Source organism: Hydra vulgaris, chromosome 02, assembly GCF_038396675.1.
Source record: "Hydra vulgaris chromosome 02, alternate assembly HydraT2T_AEP".
Classification (NCBI taxonomy): domain Eukaryota; kingdom Metazoa; phylum Cnidaria; class Hydrozoa; order Anthoathecata; family Hydridae; genus Hydra; species Hydra vulgaris.
The window spans coordinates 67,063,311-67,087,833 of NC_088921.1; the positions used below are offsets into that span (position 1 = coordinate 67,063,311).

General features: G+C 25.4%; 1 protein-coding gene across 2 annotated transcripts in view; it reads right to left on the reverse strand.

The window, feature by feature from the left end:
• LOC100211403 (superkiller complex protein 2) overlaps window positions 1-24,523 on the reverse strand; it is a 78,875-nt gene that overhangs the window by 6,508 nt on the left and 47,844 nt on the right. For both annotated transcript variants that reach the window (XM_065791755.1, XM_065791756.1), the window contains exons 15-23: window positions 21,953-22,165; window positions 17,646-17,756; window positions 17,117-17,347; window positions 16,902-17,030; window positions 16,679-16,825; window positions 8,316-8,752; window positions 2,563-2,776; window positions 530-640; window positions 46-222 (exon numbers count right to left, since the gene is read on the reverse strand). In XM_065791755.1, the coding sequence (XP_065647827.1) occupies window positions 46-222; window positions 530-640; window positions 2,563-2,776; window positions 8,316-8,752; window positions 16,679-16,825; window positions 16,902-17,030; window positions 17,117-17,347; window positions 17,646-17,756; window positions 21,953-22,165 (1,770 nt within the window). The remainder of the gene's footprint in view (window positions 1-45; window positions 223-529; window positions 641-2,562; window positions 2,777-8,315; window positions 8,753-16,678; window positions 16,826-16,901; window positions 17,031-17,116; window positions 17,348-17,645; window positions 17,757-21,952; window positions 22,166-24,523) is intronic.

The window sequence follows — 24,523 nt, forward strand, 5'->3', positions numbered from 1 at the left end:
TTATAATTTTGCTTTAAAAAATATCAGTATATATCATATAAAAACCTGTTCAAAAACAAAACAAGATAAAACTGCCACAATTTCTGATGGGTGTAGATCTGTAAGCACATTATTAATAAGAAGTTCTGTTATCATTACTTCATGGGTGCTTATTTCAAATGCCACGCGACCTTTATGTTGAAGATTCATTTCTTTATCAATATAGTTTAAAGTCTTGAGTACCTAAGAATGAAAACACTTTTTTAGAGATACATGTCAGATTGTCAAATTTTACATTTATTTTTTCGTTTATCTATATATTTTTTATAGTGTAATTATTTATTTTAATTTTAGTTTACATCAATTCATTTCATGAATTTTACATACAAATTAAAAAATAAAATGTAAACTTCAACAACATTAACTTATACATTATATTTATAGCAACATTTTTATATAGGCACAATAGAAGTTTCATGAATAATTGTTTATTTATTTACCTCATTTCATTAGATACAATATAAGTTTCATAAATTGTTTATTTATTTACCTCAATCCTTTGATGATATTCTTGCATATGATTTAAATTTTCATCAGACAATCGAAACTCCAACATTGCAACATCTTCTTTTACTTGCATGTTGCTTTGCATTAAAGAGAACTTAAAAAAAAAATCAAACAAACTAATAAGAAAAAACTCAAATCAAATATATAATATCATACAATAATTATGATATCATAAATATGTACATAAATATGTACATATTTATGATATTATAACTATTAAGACAATTCAAAAATTATATAAAAAAATTATTTTAATATTAAATACAATATAATACTTAGGTTCTTAGAAAAGTTTTTCATCTTTAAAGTTACAATATGACAGGAAACAACTAAATATTTACATATCACCTAAAACTGTATTTTATTATGAAAAGTACTTTTTTTTTGAATGTATAATAAAAAACTTAAATTTTATTAAATACATTTAAAAGAAAAAAATTTTATAATGAAAAAAAAAAGAATATTGACCATATCATAAAATCCATGTTCTACTTGAGGTTTCAGCACAAATCATAACTAATGAATTGATAATTGATTAATGTTCATGGTTAGCAAACGCCAAAATATAGTGCAGTTACTAAGCGGGTTGCTCTACTTAAAGATGGTAAAAAGAGTCTTGAGGATGCCCTGATTTCCACTCAGGGCATCCTCAAACCAAGTAAAAAGATGAGAATATTAAACATGTGCATGCCACTATTGAAGGAAACCCTCATGCAAACATGATATAATTAAAGCTCAGAGATCCATTAATCATTTTAAAAACAATGAAACCATTTTTAAAAAAAAGAAAACTAGCATCATGTTAGATACCCCATCATTTAACCAATCAAAATCAAAAGAATAAAGTTAAGACATGCAAAGAAAATTAGCTCTCAAACAAAGCCTATGGAGACATGGTGATGTTATTACAGGGTGGTTATTGTGATTTTATTTGAGACAAAGTGAACACATCTAATGGAAGTTGGGTTGATGAAAGTATAAGTCCAAGAACTATAGTAAGGTGCAACAGGTTTTAGAAAAAATCAAAAAACTTTTACACCTTTAAAACAACATGTGCTGTTTGTTAAGGTTATGTTAAAAAGGGGGAAACCATAACAAGCCAATCTATGAAATTGTTTAAAATCTGTTACACACAAAATAAATAAGCAAATACCTGTTACAGACACTCAAAGTTTTAAAGTTCTTCATGATTGTTGTCGCAAGTTGCCACATGTTACATGTCGCAATAATTTGTCACCAATCATACTTTTAAAACTTAGCTTCATCCCATATTTGGCTATTTGATTTAATATTAAAAAAAACTTTAATAACTATACAGACCTCAAAAGTCAAAAAAACCACGCAAGCTTCAAAGTATACTCAAAGAAGAGTATAAAAACATATGACCAATGGCTTGAAAGGATCTTTTTATAGACAATCATAGAAATCATTTTAAACATTTAATAAAAAAAGATTTAAAAAAAGTTATTTTATTTTTATAGAAGATTCTTAAACTTTTCTAACAGCATAAGTATAATATAACACAATACAATATAACAATACAACATTTGAAGTTTCACCATTGCTGGATCATCAGGAAGAGTTCGTTCAGAACTCTTCCTGATGATCGAGCAATGGTGAAACTTCAAGTTGAAGAAAAAAGTTAGATAAGTGTTTTTTACTTATTTATTATTGCTCTGTTCTTTAAGAACATTGAGCACTCTATTTGAAAAATACACTAACATAATTTACATGTATATATATATATATATATTATATTATATATTATTATATATTATATATATATTATATTATATTATAATATATATATTATATATATATATATATATATATATATATATATATATATATATATATATATATATATATATATATATATATATATATATATATATATATATATATATATATATAATCTGACTTAAAATACTAACTTTAAAAAATTAATTTATAAAAAAATTATTTAAAATATTCAAGTTGTCAGAAAAAGTTTTTAAAAACCAAGAACTTACTTACATGCTTAATAATATCAGGACAATCAAGACAATTGAAGCAATGGAGTGATGGCAAGATGCGTTCAAATTTTTTATGTTTTTCTACAAACTCTATCTCATTTAAGCATAAATCATGTATAGGATGCATGACTGGACAAACTTTGTCATTAAAATCTTTTGCAAGATTAAAAAGTTGCTGACCTGCGATTACAGTTGACTGTGAAGGAGGATCTGACCTAAACATTTATCATATTTACAATTTATAAAAATTTTATAAAATAAACCAGTTGACAATCAAATTAAATAATCATTCAAAAAATGCTGTTTAAATGAAATTTCTTGTTGTACATAACGGTAAGTGAAAAATTTAGCATTATGTTTACCGTTATATTAATAAAAATATGCCTCAAGTTTTATGTTCCCCAGAATTAATTGTATATTTGTTCATATATGAAAGGCGTTATGTTTTATCATTATGTTACTTGTTACATTAGTTTGAGTACGTATTAATATGACATTATAGAAATATTTGTAAAAAAAGCAGGATTTTTTGCTTTTATTTACAAATTTATAGGTAAACTTGTTTATGGTTAGGTACATCAGAGGCGCAGAGCAGATTGGCTGATAATCAGCAGAGCAGATTGGCTGGGTAAATCATTTATACGCAGAGCGGATTACCAAATCAGTTTTTGGCAGATCATAATACATTCTAACATTTATTCTAACATTTGTTCTGCCAAATTCTTTATATTCTATATATTAAAAACAAATGACCAGACTTAAATTATCCTAATTCTAAAGAATTCTTTTCATGATTAATTTTTTTAACTTTAATGTATTTGATGCAACTTCCTGGTTGCAAAATAACTGCAGTTATTAGATAATTAATTATAACAATTCCCAACTTCCTATGAAATAATTTTTCTATAATTTGAATTTTTTGATGTTTAGACATTCTTTCTGATAAACCTACCGATGGTAGAAAAAAATTAGATAAGTGTTTTTATTAAATTATATACATTTTTTTTGTCTCCATAGAGACGTAAGATGTTACTCCACTGTATTTTATAATTTTATTAACATTTTTTTGTTTGTTTTTGATATAGTACATGGCTGATGATTGCCGTATGCATTTTGTATTGCATCATAATAGGATATTATCAGAGATATTGGTCTCCAGACTTTAATTTTTTGTCCCGAGATGTCTTAAGACTCATATTTAACTATCTTGGTCTTGGTTTTGAAGCTTGGAGTTTTGGTCTTAGTCTTGGTATTGAGTCATAATGTCTTGGTCTTACTGTTTTTATGTCTATAAATATTATCATATTACAGGCTTGGCCAGGAAGGCATGCAATTTCAAGTCATTATATGACAACGAAAATAATATTTTGTTTTGACTATTGAACCACGGTTTTTAACAAATGTGCATAAAAAATTGGTTTAATATTAATTACGGATAATTACATTGAAAATAAATAACTTCGACACGTTTATTTTACTAATGTTTTTATATTAGCAAAACGATTTTAAATAAAGTAGCTAATGATTTTAATTATAGTATTATTGAAAGTTGTGTAAATTTTTATTTATATTATTTAATTAATTTAATATTAGATTTTTTATAAGTAAAATGAAAAAAATTAAAATTTTAATTTTAAAATAAATAAATAACATTTTTCAGAACTTTTTCAGCGCATTTTTAAAATGTATACAAATTTTCAAAACATATTAACAGCCACGTTCAAGTTTTAAAATCAAATAGTATTTGCGTGGTCATATTATGATGTGAAATCACATGCCTTCCAGGCCAAGCCAGATATTATGATGCATTATAAAATGCATATATATATATCTTATTATAGCTTTGCTTACTTTGCATAACTTGCAATAGTATAGCAAGTATGTCAAGTGAATCAGTTTGATTTTTCATGTTTACATAAAATACTTTAGTTTTAATGTACATTAGATAACTAGTGTATTAGTGTATTAGATAACTAGGTATAACATAGGTAACATTAGATAACTAGTGGTTTTGTGTGCATAAGTCCTTTTATTTTAACTTTAACATTTTATTTAAATTACTGCATTATAAGTAATTTTAATTTAAAAGATGTTATAGACTATTGGTCTATAACATCTTTTAAATTAAATTAAGCTGCTATTTCTGCTTCAGTAGCTATTAGGGCTAGTGCAGACAAAATGATTTGCGCCATTGTTGTGTTTTAATTGTGTTTTAATTGTGGGTAAATTCAAATATACATAAGTGCTGCTATTATATTTTTAAATGAGCTACCATTATCATAATATGTTATTGTGGACAAAAGTAAAATACAAAAATGCAGAAATTTTCAATTTGTAAAATCCGGGTAAAAAGTGCAGAAAATTTCTCTTAACCCTAAGCTTATTGCTGCCCCAACCAAAACACTTAGTCGATGATGGTAGATTCAATCTTCTTAGCGTTTTGCAGTATTAAAGATATCTTAAGCTGAAAGTTCATTTTGTTGCTTTGCATTGAACAGATTTAACCAAGGTTTTATCAGTTTTTAAATAAGAAGCCCAAACACTGTATATTTATGGTGTGGTCTAATAAACACTCTATATAAATTGAGAGCCATATTTTCATCAATGAAAGTGAATGTCTTTTTGCATGGAAATACCATGGTTTTTTCGTGGAAACATGTTCCAAACACCCATGGAAATTCCATAGTTTTTCCATAAATTTTCCAGGGAAATTTTCTGTACACGGGTGTGTGTATGTATGTATGTATATATATATATATATATATATATATATATATATATATATATATATATATATATATATATATATATATATATATATATATATATATATATATATATATATATATATAATGTAGTATTTGAAATATGAGTTTAAAATAAAAGTTAAAAAAAAATTTAAAAAGGCATTTACTTAATTGTTTAAGTCAGGGTTTTTTTATATTCATATCCTCACTTAACACCAATGCAAATTAAGAGCAATAAAAAAAATAACATAACAATCTTTTAATGCAGATTCACAAATCATTTTATACCTGATGTCTACAGGTAAAATATGTTGTATAAAAGTTTAAAAAAAAACTTTTATAAAAATTATAACAAAATTAATGCTATTCAGACAATTTATACAATTAATTTATTAAAATTTATGAAGTTTTTAAATAAATATTTGAAAAAAAATAAAGATGACCAAATGACAAACATTATTGTAATATTTATGCATTAGTAATATTTATACAAGTAATTTATATAATATTTATGCAATAGTAGTATTTATACAAGTAATTTGTACAATATTTATGCATTAGTAATATTAATATTTATGCATTAATAATAGTAATATTTATTGAACTTAACTACAACTACTTCAAGATATTTTAAATTTAATTTTTTTCAGTCCTAAATGAAGTCTAAATTGATATTTTGTACAAATATACTTCATCTCCATTTCTTTTAAAATAATCCCAAATCTTAGTAGAATTTCGATTAGATATTTTTTTTTGTTGCAGAAGAGAACAGACATTTAAAGGGGGTAGTGGTGTAGTGGCGAAAACATGATGTTCAATTAGAAGATGAAAAAGAAAATAATCAAACTTCTAAAGTAGTTTTTTTTACTACAAATAAGAAATAGACGACCAAGAAATATTATTATATATTCTTCTGTGGTTTTAACAATTATTCTTATTCTTCTGTTAAAACCGCATAAGTAAAAAAGTTTAAAACCACAAGAATAGATGACCAAGAAACAATTTTTCCTATTCTCAATGCTAACTGTTAAAACCACAGAAAAAATCAAAGGAGAAAAATATATATTAGTTTTTGGTATTGGTAAATCAATAAATCAACAGAAATCGAAAGAAAGAGATGTTAAGAAAATAAAAGACAAAAATAAAATAGCCAAATTTTTATGTACTTAAATAATAAACTTTTATGTAATTAAATAATGATAAAATTACACTTTATTGTTGTTTTAACTCTAAAAATAAGAAACTGGGAATATTAATTGTAGAAATATTTAATTAGGGAAGCCAGTTTAAGTAAAATAAACAAATGCAAAAAAAAAAGATTATATTAACCCTGATCTTACGTTGGTTCAAAAAAAAGTAAGAAACTGTCAATTTTTTTTAAAACTAATTCACTACCAACAAGTGATGCCATTCTGTTTATTACTTGAAATTAATGTGGATGATTATGCTGAACAAATAAGAATAAATATAACAATCATTCTTGATAATTTGGCACAAATATTCAATTAGACTTAGCAAACATAATAGTAAATGGTTATCTTTAGATGCAAAGATTAAAAAAAGTCTACAGTATAAACTGGAGCATCATTATAGAAAAACTGGTCAGATAAAAAGCTATATCAAACTGCATGCCAAGAGGCATTTTACCAATCCAGATGTAGTTATAATAGGGAAAAACTCAGTACATGGCAATCAAAAAGAAACATGGATAATTGCCAAAGAATTACTTCATTTGAATAACTCTTAAATTATCAATTTATCATTATGCTTGTTTTAACCAAATATCATATTATAACTAAATATGGTACAAATCATCATCAATATGTTAATGATACACTAATATAAACCTTTCATTAACTCAGGAAAAGATAACATTAACAAAATCACTGAAAGTACTAATGCAGTCACAAATTTGGTTTCTAGAAAATGGACTTAACCAAGCAAAACAAAGGCTATTTTATTTGGATCTAGGAATTAAACTGGAAAATTTCAAAATGATTCTAAAATTACATTCTCTGTAACAACATTATCTACAGTCCATTCAGTGAGAATCCTAGGTGTCACCCTAGATTCAACACTCTCCAAAAAATCAGCATATAAACAACACTGTTAAATCCTGCAACTACAATACTTGTGCTCTTCATTACTTATGTCAATGTCTCACCATAGAAGCAGCTAACACAATGGCTTGTGGCATTATTAAGAAAAATTGCTAAAATCTCTTCATTGGCTAAATTCTCAATTGCTAAAATATCTTCATTAGATCCATCTAAGAATAGTTTAGAAGATCAGTTACACGCTTTAAAATGCTCAAGCCACCTCATGCTGATGGAGTGATGACCTCATGCTGATGGATTTATTTTTGACAAAAGAAAAATAGCAAAAACAGTACTTACATAAACTTAACAATTTAATTAAAATTTTACTAAAGTAAGTTTAATTTTTTTAAAATTAAACTAAATCAAGTCCTCTTTCCAAAATCTCAAGTCAATATCATTCCTTATAATACAAAACCGCCTGCAAAATCAAACAAATTGTTTTTTTTTAAGTTATAAAAAAGTTGCAAATGTTTTGGAAAGCCACATTTTTACATTAAAATACCAATAGATGCAAAATAACATGTTTATTCATTTTCAGGTCATATTATGTATAAATCTTTTTTTAAATGCAATATTATCAATTTGATTCTGTTTAAAATAATTTTTTTTAAAAAAAAAGAAAAAGATTGTATTTAATAATTGAAACAAAAAGAATAGAATTTTTCTATTTGGTTGCTTATGTTTTGGAGGACAGTGTGAACTAAGAGTTTTGTTTGGATTTGCCTATTAATTTGAAGTAATGTTTTTATAAGTTTTCAAACTTTCTCAAATCTAAATACCTACTGAAGTTAAAGAGTATTAATAAAATTCTACTTTTCACTCTTCTTTGCTTTCTTCATTAATAAAAAAGATATTAAATAAATCTAAATATTTAAAAATAAAAAAGATTAAAAAAAAAAAAAAAATACCTGAATCTTGGAATGAGCCTTTTTTTGTGATTTTCTAAAATTTTTTCCAAATCTATTTTTATAACTTTATTTACAATTTCACAAATGTCTGCTGCAATTATCTCTTCAACTATTTGTCCACATTGACCTTTAGGTATAAATAAAACATTCTGAAGAAACATTTCATTAGGATGTTTAACTTCTTCTTCTTTTGAAAATTTTGTTGTTGAAATGTCTGACATTTTCATCTCTTCATAGTTTTTGTCGCACAAAATTAAAACTGTGTAGAGCTTCTCTAAAGGATTTTTTGAAGACAAACCTTTAAAACTTGATAGATTTCCTAATCCACCTATTTGCAAAATGACACTTAAACTGTGCTTATGGTTGGCATTGGTTACTAGCAAAAGTCTTCCCGGGACAAGTAACTTTTGACATTGCATTGAAGAGAATAAAATATTCTAGTAAAGAGTGAAAATTATATATCACCTAAAATTTTTGAAATTTACTATTTGTAAATACTAAACAATGATTCTATAATATAAGTTATAGAATCATTGATTAGTAAAGATGGTAGCAATATTATACATTAGAGTAAAAGATAATAAATATAAATTAAGTAAAGTAGTACCAATATTAAAAAAGATAAAGTGCAACAGTAGACAGTACTATGAATTTAAGGTGATACCAATTTAGGTAAGATAATATCAGTATTAAGTATAGATGGCAGAAGTATTGACTGTTGCCATGCTTGTTGTAATACCTTGCTTAGTTCTTTTCTATATAAAGAAATCTTGTTTAAAAAGATTTATGTTTCAAGGTGAAGAAAGCTTTATGTTTTAAGGTGAAGAAAGTTTTATGTTTTAAGGTGAAGAAAGTCTTATATTTTAAGGTGAAGAAAGTCTTATGTTTTAAGGTAAAGAAAGTCTTATGTTTATGTTAAGGTAAAGAAAGTCTTATGTTATGTTAAGGTGAAGGAAGTCTTATGTTTTAAGGTGAAGAAAGCCTTATGTTTTAAGGTGAAGAAAGTCTTATGTTTTAAATTGAAGAAAGTCTTATGTTTTAAGGTGAAGAAACTCTTATGTTTTAAGGTGAAGAAAGTCTTATGTTTTAAGGTGAAGAAAGTTTTATATTAGGAGAGTAAAAAAGAGAGCTAAAAGAAAATTTTTTTTTCTTTACTAAAAACATGTTAATGAAAAAAAAAATTTATATGTTAACAACATGAATATTTTTATATGTTAATAACATGAATATGAATTCTTGTTAATTGATGACAATTTTTTTTTCTCAAACTGTTTAGTTTCTGTACTTAAAAAAACAACAAGATTAAAAAAACTAAAAAAAGTTTTTTTGCATTGCTGTGGATTTGAACCCCAGAAATGTTATGATGTTGACACTGAGGACAGGGTTTTCAAAAACAAGGCTGGGTTCCTCATAGTGGATGAAAATACGGTTAAAAAAATACGGCATGTTAAAAAAATAGTAAACTATTTTGTTTTACTGCATATTTTGTAATAAAGTTTAAATTTTGAAAGTTTTGATTTTTTTGATAATGAGGTTTACTTTGATTTAGAAAGTACTTCTTCATACAATTTATATTCTTCATACAGCTATTTTATTTTCTTTATACAGTTTTTTTTTTCTTCATACAGTTATTTTTTCTCTTTTTTTGTAATACTTTATACTTATAAAGGACCTTCACTAAGCAGTAATTTAAAAATGACTTCATCAAGCAGTGATAAATTTAAATAAACAGAAATCACAAATTAGGTTAAGTATTTAACTTAACTGTGATTTTAAAATTCAACTTTAAAAATGTTTTTTATTTGTGAAAATAATTTGATAATGATTTAATATTAAATAAATTAAGGATTTATTTCAGAGGAAATTAGGAACTAATCAAATTAAACTAGCCCACATAAACAAGGGTAATTAATATTGTAATTACAATTGTATTGCAGCAGTGCTTGGTTAATGACTAATAAGTCTAAACTGCTCATATATAAATAAATCTATCATTTGCCATCAAAAGACATTATAAGCAGCTGTTTTAGCAATTTTATAGGCTTGCAAAATGGCATTTGAAATTTTTTTAGCATAGAACAAACAAGGTGAGATGCACTGGGTTAAGACTTTACTAAAAAATCATAAAAATAATAACAAAAAATAAATAATTACTTTTATACCATTTTGTACCTGTATGAAGTGAGCATTAAGATACAAAAGTGTCGATTGGGAACATTTGTTGTGAACAAGCCTTATTTTTTTTTGTTTGGTTGGTATAACATCTGTCAAACTTACTTAATATATATAAAGTCACGGAACAAACAACACCATATTTTTTTTTACGTGTTAAAAATGTCAAATTTTTTACCAGAAAGTGATAACTTGCAGAAAGTATCAATTTTTTGTTTTTATTTGAAGAAAAGTGCTACAGAGTTGCATAAAATGCTTGCTGAAGCATATGATGATCATGCTCTATCAGAAGCAACATGTAAAAGATGGTTTCAACAGTTCAGAGATAAAGATTTTGATGTGAGAAATAAAGAAGGGGGAAGATCAAAAAAGTTTAAAGACACCCAATTGCAAGCAATATTGGATGAAGATGATACTTTGAGTCAAAAGCAAATGGTAGCAATGTTAATGTTGCACAACAAACAATTTCCGACTGTTTAAAAGCTACGGAAAGATCAAAAAGTGTGGAAAATGGGTGCCACATGAATTTAATGAAAGACAGGTGAAAAAAAAAACACTTGTGAAATTTTACTTCAAAGACAAAGAAAAATTTTTTGAAAAGTTTTGCAATTGTTACAGGAAATGAAAAATAGATTTAAAAAAATCCTAAATGGAAAAAATTAGGGTGTGGCAGTTTTACAAAACTGGTTTAAACCTGCATCAAAAAGAATAAAATATTCTTTTTGAAAATATTAAACCAGTTTTTTAAATAAACTTGACACATTAGAAAACCGCTTTTCAAATTACAAAAACAGGTTTTCTATTTTTAAACATTTTTATAATAAGTTGTTTGATTTAATCTGTTATACAACAACATTTTGTTAAGTTAGTTTAGTATGCTCTGTTTTTTATTTTTTCAACACATGCAGCTTGAACTATTTTCCTGCGGTAGACAATAATTTTATTCACTGGTTTTTACTATGTTTTTGCAACCAATAAAGCTTTTTCCATGATTTTTTTTTTTTTTTTTTTTTTGCAAAATGTTATTCAATAATTAGCCAATAGAAACAGTTGCTTGTTTAAAAACTACAAATTCTAAAAATATAATTTGCAAAATAAAAAAACGTGGAATAAAAAATACATTTAAATAAATACAGGGTGCAGGAAAAGTTCGGAAACTATTTTTGCTTTAAAATTTTTATTGAGTAAAACAATGTTTTATTAATATTTTTAAATTGTTGAATTTGTTATTCAATTCTCTCTTGAATGATGTATTAAACGTTCTTAAATGTTTTATTTTCAGATGTCTATCAAACGTGAAAACATTTGTACGTCTATAATTTCCCTGTATCAGCAAAATAAATGTCAAATTGAAATTGTGCGTTTACTCAATGCCAGTAAATCTGTGGTGTCTAAATCAATTAAACGTTTCAAGGAGTTGGGCTGCACTAAGGACTGTCCTCGTAGTGAAAGACCACGCATTGCCAACGCTCCTGCCAACCGCAAACTGATCCGAGACCGAATTCGACAAAATTTCTGCCGTTCAATGAGAAATATGGCCAGAGAAATTGGCATTGATGAGCACAGTGTCTGTCATATTGTCAAAAAAGAACTTAAACTCAAGTCTTTAAAGCTTCAAAAAGCCCAGCATCTAGATAACAAAAAATGCGAAATAAGAAAACAAAGATGTCAAAGGTTGTTACGGGAGCGCGGTGCTCAATATCAACAAAAAGTTCTTCAGTGTTGAGCAAGCCCACAATGTCAAAAATGATCGTGCACTTGCTTCAGGGTCTTCTGAGGCTAACAAAAAAGTTTGCATCATTTCACGCACCCAGAAGCCAGCTGGAGTGATGGTTTGGGCCAGAGTGTAATTTTTGGGCAAAACAAAGCTTATTTTTGTCGAAAATGGAATCAAAATCAACGCCAACAACTGTCACCAACATTCTTCAAGCAGTAGTGTTGCATTGGACCCAACAAACCTATCCAAACCAAAATTGGATCTTTCAACAAGATTCTGCGCCAGCACATTGAGCAAGAACGACGCAAGAATTTTGTAAAAACAATTTTCCGGCATTTTGGTCACCTCAGCAATGGCCGCCGTATTCGCCTGACTTGAACCCACTCGACTACGCCATCTGGGGGATTCTAGAAGCAAAGGTTTGTTCTAAACCACACAAGTCAATGGAGTCATTGAAGCGCGATTTGGTGAAAGCATGGAGCAAAATCAACGAAAAATAGGTGCGCGCCGCAATCTCAGAGCTTGTATCAGAGCAAATAGGGGAATTTTTGAAAATGAACTTTTGTAATTAAAATTGTATATACTTTTTGATGTTTTTAGGTTATTATATTTTTTTTCGACTAATAAAATTGTAATACAATCCTTTATTAAAAAGTTTCAGAACTTTTCCTGCACCCTGTACTACAGTATTACATATAAATATCATAATAGTATTATGTATTATTATATACATAATGTCTTATGTTATATTATATACATAACATATGTATTATTATATACATATATGTATTAAACTATTACATATAAAAAAATATACATATTATAACATAACATATAAATAGATTATAGACATATACAGATAATGTTACATATAAATACATAAAAATGATATAATCTTACATATAAATACATATTATAAATACATATAAATGAATATTAAATCCAAATTATTCAAGAAGAATATTTTTCAGGAAGCGTGTAATTTAATAGATGAGTTCAAGTAATTACAAATAACTTGCTGGAATGTTTCAACATCTTGGATAACGTATACTAGTTTACATTAAGTAAATCAGAGTGAATAGCGCTATTGTCTGATTTGTAAAAATTATAGCTGATTTTACTGAATTTTGGTATATACAAAAAACAACTTAAAAGAATGGTGTAGCGGCTGAAGGTGCTTGTGAATGGGGCAGTAGTTTCTACACTGAAACATTTTTATGGTTGTTGATTAATATTAGATCTAATAGGTTGTTTTGTCAAGTATTATCAGATACAAACAAATTTTTAATTTATTGCTAAAAAATTTCGGGTCGAGGTTATTTTTTTGACTTTTACAAAGCTTTAGCTATGGTTGTTTAATGGCTGTTAGTTAGTATTAGATCTAATAGGTTGTATTGTCAAGTTTTTGTTCTGTTTTTTTTAAACATCTTCACTTCCAACAAGGCTGCAAGCAACCACTATTAGAGTTGAAAGTTACTGGAAGAGAAAAGATGAAGTTTATAAAGCAAGATAACAATTAACAGACAACTTAAAAGATTGCAAGTTATATGAATCAAGAAAACAAGATTAAGGGAGTGAATTCCAAAGAACTGATGTTTGAGGGAAAAAACTAAACAAATAATAATTTTAGGAGCACTTATGAACAGTCACAGTAAAAGGATGAAACTTAATTAAATGACAAGTAACACAAGAACGAATTTTCAAAAGTATTATTAGATACAAACTGATTTTTAAAATATTGCTAAAAAAATTGCAGGTTGAGGTTATTTTTTAAACTTTTACAAAACTTTAGTTTTCAAAATACTGTTGGCTGCCTATGTTTGGTGGTAAACCCATGAAATTTGTGTCTTTAGGTCATTGAAGATAAACACATCAACACATATAGTTTTTTGAGAATTTCAAGATGTGAATGGATGCTATTGCACAAATATAGAATGGATATTATTGTCAAAATACTTTAAAAGTAGTGCTATAATTAAATAATAAAAAAAAACTTATTTTATTATTTAGCCAATTTTTTTGTTATCAGTACAATATAAAGACTACAAAAGTTTTTGTAGATGATGTAATTTATTGTTTTGTAGATGATGTAATTTATTGCTTTGTAGATGATGTAATTTATTGTTAACTGATCTAGCATTAAAATAAGCACAGTTGATGATTTAGGATATTTCTTTGTTTTATTTTAAGTATTTTATTTGGATTGATTCTTATTGGTTCTAGAATTAATATTAATTATAGTTATTGATTTATTTCAACATTTTTAATTTAAACTTTGATTGAAATGTGCCTTTCCTCCTTAATTGCAAATGGTTATTAACTTAAACAACACACAAATATTTCATAATAAAAAGTTCTTTTTTTGGTGTTTTCATTTTTTTTTTGGTGTTTTCATTTTTCAATAATTTCTCAATTTCTTTCAATCTGTTCAATGTGTCAATAATGTATCTTTTCAATTAGAATAGTTATACTGGGTGTAATATTATTGGTTGACCTTTTTTCTTTTTTTAGTTGTTTTTCTCCTTTGAGTGTCTCTCTTGTTATTACTAAAATACCATTTTGTTGGTTGCTTTATTTTCTTTTGCAAAATTACTCCATAATACTTGACTATTACCAATGCCTTTTAAAGCATTTTTTTCCAGCTATTTAGATGCATTATTTTTCTTTGCAGAAGATTCTATTTTGAAGATTATTGCTTACTTATGTAATGCTCTAAATCAAAAAGTCATAGTTTAAAAACATGCTACTTCAGTCAAGTTTCATTTTAGCTTTTGATAACATTTATTATCTATAAAATTGCCAAACATTATTATATTGTTTGTTAAAGAAACTATTTAATCCAGTAAAATCTAGAGCATATTCATTGGGCACCAAAATGAAATGATTTTTCAATGGATTGTTTTTTTGAGAACTTGAAATAAAACTTCGAATTAAAAAATTTTATATAAACTAAACTTTAATTTTAAAATTTTAAAATAAACTTTAATTTTAAAATTAGCTATAAACTTGTTTTGTTCTTTTATGTAATATGTTTATAAAGTACATATAGTATAATATGTAAAATATAATAATATAATAATATAATATTAAATGTGTATTTACAAAGTTATAAAAAATATATCAAACGCCTCAGTGTCTAAGAGTTTGATCTCATGTTAACAACTTTAATCATAACAAATTCAACGTCAAAAAAATGTTGATGTTTTTAAATTTTAAATTTTTTGTATCTTACCATCGTTATAATAAAAAACTTTACATAATGTGTCTTATCATTATGATGCCATCATAATACCATTACGATACCATTATGATATTTATATATATAAAAGTTACTTCTAAATTTATAAAAAAAATCAAATTTTGGTTTTAAACCTTGTTCTAAAACAGGGTTCTATCAATAAGAAGTTAAGCACTATAATCAAATGTTTTATTTAATAAATTAGCAATAAATACTTTCTACATGATTCTTTTAGTATTTTATAAACATAAAAAAGCATATTTTACTTAAATTATTACTGTTGTCTATTTTCTTGATAACTATATCATTTCTTTTACTTCTTTTAAAAAAAATGTATTTCTTATATTTTATGTTTATTTTCCTATATGTAAACAAACCAAAGACATTTGAGGTTAATTATTTTTAGGGTAAACATTTAAAGCTATTTTGATTATCCTAGTGTTTTAGTTTATTTAGAAATTTTTTTTAAATTGCTTTTCATGATTTGCATTATATTTAAGTTATTTTTATAACTTAAAATCAGTTCTTTATTTTTGTGAATTTATATCTATATATTTAAACTTTACATAAGTATAATAATTTATGAATTAATGATCTTTTAGTTTTGAAGTTGTTTATTAACAAAAAAAACTTGTTGGGATTGTTAATATAGTTTTTTAATTAGTTGTACTTATTTTACTTAGTTTTACTTATTTTACTTAGTTGTACTCATTTTATCATCAAATTATCAAGGAAACTTTTATTAACTTTATTTAAATTCCTTAGTTTTATGTGAATATTTATTTATTGGTTATGCATTGTAAAATGTTTTTATCAAATACGTAACTCAACTGACAATCAAATTCTAACATACTGACAATCAAATTCTGTTTTTAGAACAAGAAAAATCTTTTTCTAAAATTATATATATATATATATATATATATATATATATATATATATATATATATATATATATATATATATATATATATATATATATATATATATATATATATACACACACACACACACACACATAACTTTCACTTTAAAAAAAAAAAAGATTTAATCTTTTATAAAGCTCAAGTATCATTGTAATATAAATTGAATATTTAAATCAAGCATTTAATTATCAATTAAATAACATAAAAATAATTAACAAATACACATGTATACATTTTAAAATTTTATATATAAAATGTAAAACTTACTTTAAAAACATGTGAATTGTAAACCCTAGAAAAAACGTTTTACCTTAATTTGTTTCTGAAGTTGATAGCATTCAGTCCAAGCCAAGTAATAAGCTTTTAAATCAATAGAACACACAGGACAATCAAGATCTTTTAATTGCTTACACTTAATGCGAAGCTCCTCTAATTTTTTCTCATTTTCAGGACCATCCTTAAATAAAAATTAACTTAAAGTAGTTAAGGTGAGATACTATTACCTAATTGCAATAAAAGTATCTTTAAGAAACCTTTTGCAAGTAATATTCAGAAAAGCTGCGCTTCATCATGTCTTGAACTGTCAATTGTTTTACACGTAGCAGGTTTAAAATCATGTAATATGTTAAGCGAAATTGTGACGTTAGTTTAGTTGGAGTACCCTAAAAAAGAATACAAAAAAAAGAACATATATAGTAAAAAAAATGATCTTGATATTTCATAACAAATACAACCAAATTTTATGTACCAGCATCATTTTATTTAAATCAGACGTCTCTGGCACATCTCCCTTGCATAATAAAATAACCATTCCTGTGTTATCCAATCCACGACGCCCAGCACGCCCCGCCATCTGTATATACTCGCTTGAGTGTAAATCTCTGAAATTATTACCATCAAACTTGCGTGTAGAGTCAAAAACAACTGTACGAGCTGGCATATTTACACCCATAGCAAATGTTTCAGTTGCAAACAAAATCTAAAACAAAAATTTTAACTTAAAAACTTTTTATATGATATTTTTAAAATTAAATTGAACATATTTCTTTGCAACTACATTTGATGACATTATGAAGACAAACTTTTAAAAAAGTTGTTATAATTACAAGAACTTTTTTAATAAAATAAAAAAAATTGCTTTAAATGTAATTGCTAAATTATAATTGATAATTGCTTGAAAAATAATTAGAGAAAAATAAGTTAGAGCCAAATAGTTTATAATTTTACATACTAATAAAATTATAACAAACTTATACATTAATTACTAAATAACAAACCTTAAGTAGACCTCTTGAAAATAACATTTCTACAATTTCTTTTAAAATTGGAAGAATACCACTATGATGAACACCTATACCATTTTTCAATAGCTCTTCCAACCATAAAACCTTATGAGTAAAAGGAAATTATTAACCTAAAGGAAATAAAAGTTATATATATATATACATAAAATACAAAAAAACTCTTGCACATATAAAAGCGCTCACTGTAACTTTATATTTTTAACATTTTTTTTTATTTCTTGTTTTGTATTATCTTGTTTTATATTTATTCATTTATAAGAATATTTATCAGGCCTTGTTACCCAGCTAGCACTTTATATACGAAATATATACGCATATCTTTTAATATTGTTTATGTGATATTTATTCAGAAAAACCCATTAACGCAACTAAGAAATTTTTATTAAATACTCTATTTCTTATTAAAAATACTATATAAGAAAATTTTGCAACAATTTACTTACAAATCAATAATACAATCCTACAATACCAATAATGCTAATGATACCATCAATAATTTTATTAAAATATTAAAGCAAACAAAATTAGAAAACTAACTACATGCTTGGATTTAAGCAGCGGCGAATACTGTTTTCATTAAACGAATAGCAAATTGCTATTGGTTAAACTTCAGTACCGGAGTACCAAACGAACATTACTATTTGTTTAAACAAATATATTTTATTTAGTTTATTTTTTCAAACATCAGTATAATTTTTAATTTTACATATCTTAAATTTATAGCACTGATATTAGTTTTGTCTTTAAGATAAAATAAATATAAGTTAGACTTTTGAAGCAATACTTATTGATTGTGTTATTTTTAATGGGTTATAATACATTTTATAAAAGGTTACACATAAAAGCATTCTTCTATAAAAAAATAAATTGCAAAAAGGAAAACCCAAATATAAGGTTTATAACTTGAGTTTAAATTATCTAAAAGAACTTTTTTGTATTGACATTTATTTATTAGCTACAAAAGCGCATTAATCAGACCATTATTTAAAAAAAAAAAAAATGGTGTTAAAAATTATAAAGTTCTTTGCTAATATCTCGATAAATAATATGTTCTGGAAAGTTTAATTAACATGAAACTTTTTTTTTAAGGATTGTTTATTTATTGCTATTCGTTAAACTTTGGTACCGAACAAATATTACTTTTAAACAAATATTACTTTTAAACAAATATTTTTAATGAATATTACATTTAACTTTGTTTAACTGATAGTACCATTTGTTAAGCGAATACTACTATTTGTTAAAAGAAAAGTACTTCTCACTAAACGAACATTACTATTTGTTAAAAGAAAAGTACTTCTCACTAAACAATCATTACTATTTGTTAAAAGAAAAGTACTTCTCACTAAACAATCATTACTATTTGTTAAACAAATAGTAATAACATTTTTTAAGTATCAAATAAAAAAATTTTTAATTGTAACAAATTTTTTTTCAATTATGTACTTTAAAACTTGTCAACGAAAACAAATTCAGAACCAGCTTAGAAAACTAGAGACAAGTTGTTTGACACAATTTTGTATTTCTGCTTGGAATATATAAGTATTATATTATGTATAATTATGTATAACAAAATACTAAAAAGTGATACTTAAAAATTAGAGACAAGTGATACTTAAAAATTAATAAATGAAAAATAATAATAACAGTGTAATTAAAATATTTAATAATAAAAAGTAACAGTAAAAATAAAAAGCGAATAAATGATATGAAAAAAAAAAAAAGAAAAACTAATAAATATCTCTTTATTGAAAAATTTATACTATTTATTGTTTTGTTTTGTATTTTCTGATTTTTACATTCAGGGGCCATCAATAAACTTCTGTTTTAGGACCCCTCCTGACAAAACTGATGTTTTGGATAAAAGTAAAATGTATATTGCTAAAAAAAAGATTTGCCTGTAGTCTGTAACTGAACATGATATTATAGTCCAAAATCTATCTTGCATTGGTTGCAATAGTAAAGACACAAAGGTAGTTTAGTTTATTGCAGTATATTACCTGATAACCTGAGCAAAAAAAAATCAGTTGAAAAGATTCATCACCTAAGTTTTACAGCAGTATCAGGAGTAATGATAAGTATCTGACACACAGAAACATTTTAAATGGTGCAGAAGACATTTTAGCACTGTCTGCTTATGAAGTGTTAACATATTACAACAGTATCGAGTTTTTGTTGGTAATTGTTTTGGATAACACAAATGTCAACACTCGACTTGACATTTGTGTTATCCAAAACAATTCCCAAACATAAAACTGGACTTTGTGTCTTGTACAAGAAACTTTGTACAGTCTTGTACAAAAAACTTGGCAAAACCATTCATAAAACTGGTTGGGCGCTTCACAGCAATGAGTTACCTTTGCGCCATATTTTAAAATAATTTTGATGGCTGTGCAAACAAGCTAACAAAATTTTATATTGAAATAGGAAATGCTGCAGAAAAGTCATCATAATAAACCAATTGCCAAATTTGAACCTGTTTTGACTTGTTTAATTATTCTAGAACAGAGTGTGATCAATGATATAAGTTCTTATGAAAGGTTATAGGTTGAATATGTGTAACACACACATAGTTTCAGGTAAGCACAATTTTCATAAACAAACATAAAAAATAATCTGTGGTTTAATTTCATATACCTGTTCTTATTTATTACTATAACTTTAATTTATTGTCAAAATGATACAAGTTTTAATTTTTTACTCAAGAACAGAATAACCTATTCCAGTTCTTAAAGAAATTGTAAAGTACATACAGACAGAGTATGGTCCAACTTGGTTCGAAAATAACAAACCTAAAAATTTTACTGTAAGGCCCAGAATTTTACACACAACATTGAAAAGTATAAACCCTTTAACTAAACTATGGAAGAAACGAGATGATATTAAAACCTCGAGACAATCCTCCAATACCTCGATTGATAAAATCTATGGTGGCATTAGAGTTAACATATTTCAAACATAAAAAAAGTTAATATTGAGTGTCATATATAGAAAGATCTGGCTTCTGATTATCAGCTAATCAACGAGGCTCCTGCTACTAAGAGGTTATCTTTTCAGATAATAGATAGAGGTTATCTTTTCAGATAACTTCATAACACGATTGAATACACACCAGATCCTAGTGAGCTAGGATTTCCATTAAACAGTCAGCCTGTTAAGCATGCTGTAAAGCTCATTTCTGAAGTTTCAAAAGAAAAGTTATTCTTTACAGAATATGCATGGTTTAGCATTAGAAAAACAAAAAAGTCAAATGACACAGAAAAAGTTTAATTCTAAAAAAGATTATGATGCATAAATATTTATTGCTTTTAACTTTCTTAACATTCTCAACATTTTATAATGCATAGTGATGTGAAAATTTTAGTACTAATAATTAAAAAGTACACACTAATAACTTTTAATAAGTAAAAAGTACGCTATATTAAGTTTTAAGTCTTTTACGTTACCCAAACCAAGAATAAATTGTCGTAAAAATGTATTATTTCGTTTGGTAATATTTGGCACTATTGTTGGATCATATGTAGGAGGAATCCAAGGCAGAGCTGAGCCACAACATCTTTTCGCTTGTGGAGCTGAGAATATTTTGAAAACTAAATATTTTCATAAGCTTAAAACTTTTGATCAAAATATAATGCTGTATAATTGGGTGTTGTGTGTTAAATTTGAGTGAAAAATTGCTGTTGCTGCTGTATCGTACTATACACCATGCACTATATTTAGCATATTAAAATTTTTTATAATTAAAAATAGACAAAAAGAAAATTGAAGTAAAAAGTGAAACCACAATTTTCTCATTTTGTGGAAAAATATCAACGCTTTGTATTACAAGGTATGTTTTTAAGTGTAACTTTAGTGTAATTGTAAATCTTTGTGATTTGATTGTTGTAATGTGACAGAAACATGACTATTTTAAATGAGGAAAGAGCTTGTTAAAAAAAAACTGGGAAGTTATAAAATGACTCTTTTCCCAATTGCATCCTTCAATTGTTATATAAATTTTTATTTAAACTGACATTTTTACTGATTTGTTTGCGAAAAATTTGAATTAAGTAGAAAAAAAAAGAATGATGGTTCCAAATTTCTGAAACAATTTTCAAACTATCTGAGGGCACAATAAGTGAAATTTTTTTAAAAGTTCAAAATCAACCTATTTTACCGCAAAATGACCTAAGTCTATATTTAAAAACCAAAAAACTCTTTTAAAAACATTTTGAGAAAATAGAAAATTATAAAGTAGATCAAATACATATAAAAACTTTTTATGCTAAAAATTAAAAAACCTGAGGTAGTTGGCGATCTGAACCTTTTAACTGCCTCAAAGATTTGTTAAAAAATGAAATTATATGACTGCGCTCAGTAGATGTTACCAGTTCAACACTGCTAACTTTTTCTGCATTTTGATCACATTTCTTTTTTGATAAAGTAAAAGCCACTACAGGAAGTTGATCTTTCTTCTGCAACATAGATAGTAAAGACAACCAAACACTTTTATCCTATGTATGAAAAAAAACTATACGAAATTTATAAAAATTATGTATATATATATTTTATATATATATATATATATATATATATTTTATATATATATATATATATATATATATATATATATATATATATATATATATATATATATATATATATATATATATATATATACAAAAATATATATATATTATATATTTATAAAAAACTAAATATTACATTAAAAAGGAACCATAAATAATTATATAATATATAATAGAAAATTATCAATTCTCTTTTTGATGTGATAGCATTATATCCCTACAATAGGCAAAACAATTTCTATTATTATTGGCATTTTAAACACCAAAGTTATTAATCTTAAAAAATTTATGGATATACATGAAAAAATTTGCTTTAGCTAATGATAATTTTTATGCAAAAATTAGATCTCAAAAATGAAATCTCAACAATACTAAAGATTAATAGGATTTTCCTTAAAGGTTGTCATAGCCAAAGCATATTTTTAACACTTGGAAAAAAAAGATCAACTAATTGACTAGTTTGATCAACTTTTACCTAAAACTTAAAGAAATATGTAGATGAGAGCCATGTATAATTCAATTCAATACAAAACCTTGATAAGTTTCTGAAATTATTAAATCCCACAGTAAAATATAGATCAGAAAAAGAAAATAGTGACCAGATGATAAAATAATGACCAGATGGGTCAGATACATTTTATCAATTACAAATACATTATGTCTAGATTCCTAAACACTTTTAAACTGATTTCTAGATTTTAATTTCTGATCTGCAATTGAGTTTGATTTCAAAACAAATCAATGCAATTTGAGTTTTCCAAATACAAATGAAAAAATTTATATTTTACATAAAAAACGTATAAATATTTTTATCTCACTTTTTTTATTTTTTAAAACAAATGATCAACTTTATTAATTTAAATCTTTAATTATATAAGAATAATGTTTCTTTCAATAATTTATGTATCATTAATATCTTTAATATGAAGTAATTGAAGAACAATCACTGAAACTAATTTATGAACAATAAAAAAAACTTGTAAGAAATACTGATAAAATAGTATACTAAATAAAATAATGAAAACAAGTTATTTGATAACACTTAAAAACAAATTTTTAAATTATTGTGTAGAAATAAAAAATAAAGTTTTAAAATTAAAAAGTATTTTATAATAAAAAAGCAATTTGTTACATCTAAAAAAAAAAAAATAAGACCTTGGTTTATCTCAAAAAAAAAAAGAAAAACACCTCAGTTTATGAAACCACAAATACATTTCAATCAAATATAAATATTAAAATAATTTATAGTCAAATAAAATACAAATACAACAATATAGTATACAACTACAAAATATACATAAAAATATAATTAAGTGCCATTGCATGCTAGCAATGGCACTTGGATCCCAACCCTATGACTATGACTTTAAAATGAACCAAAAGTAAATAAAATCATTAAATTTAAACTAACACCAATGCAAAAATAAAATCATTAAATTTGAACTAACACCAATGCAAAAATAAAATCATTAAATACTAAATTATTAGACTATTAGACTAGACTATCTTCGAAAAAAGTAAATAGTAAAACTGTAATAATGTAATAGTAAAATAAACTGGCTTCTTAGATAAGGACCAAAACTTATTTAAAGAACTTAACCTGATACTATAATTTACATACATCGACTATCCTATAGTCTTCTGCCGCAAAGGAGTGCTTCTACATCAAATAAGGGTTTTGCATGAAGCAACAATCTTTTATTTCATTATTCTTCGTTTTTTTCTTCTTTTTCTGAAAATTTAAAGCGCACATTTTTAATGAAAATGTATATGAATATTAGGGTGGTTCAGATTTAGGTCAAAATTTTTGTTGGACTTGAGTGGAAGCATTTTTTTTTTTACTTTAAAAAAAGTTTAAGGGTGGCACATGGCCCCAAACTTATCAGAAGAAAATATAGAAGAGATTTGCGATATCCCTGTTTGTCGGCATCTTATACACTCAGTGTTTTTTAGAGCATATCGCCAACTGCTGCCCCATATCAAATTAAAAATAATAATTATAAATAAGAAAACAGCTTAAAAAATAATTAGTTGATTGTTTGATTGATGACTTTATCTAATATTGTTAAAATATTGCATAGGATATAAAAGCTCCATTGCAGATAATGAGGTTCATAGGTATGAAAATCTTCTTGGAGCTACTTCAGTATTAAAATCATTCGACAGACACAGCTGGTACCTTGGTCCTGTCTTAGTTGTGCTTTAGCAAATGTTGCCAAAACAGAGAAGATAATGCCAAAGCATTGAACGATACACTTCTTGCTAAACCAAACGTGTTATTTC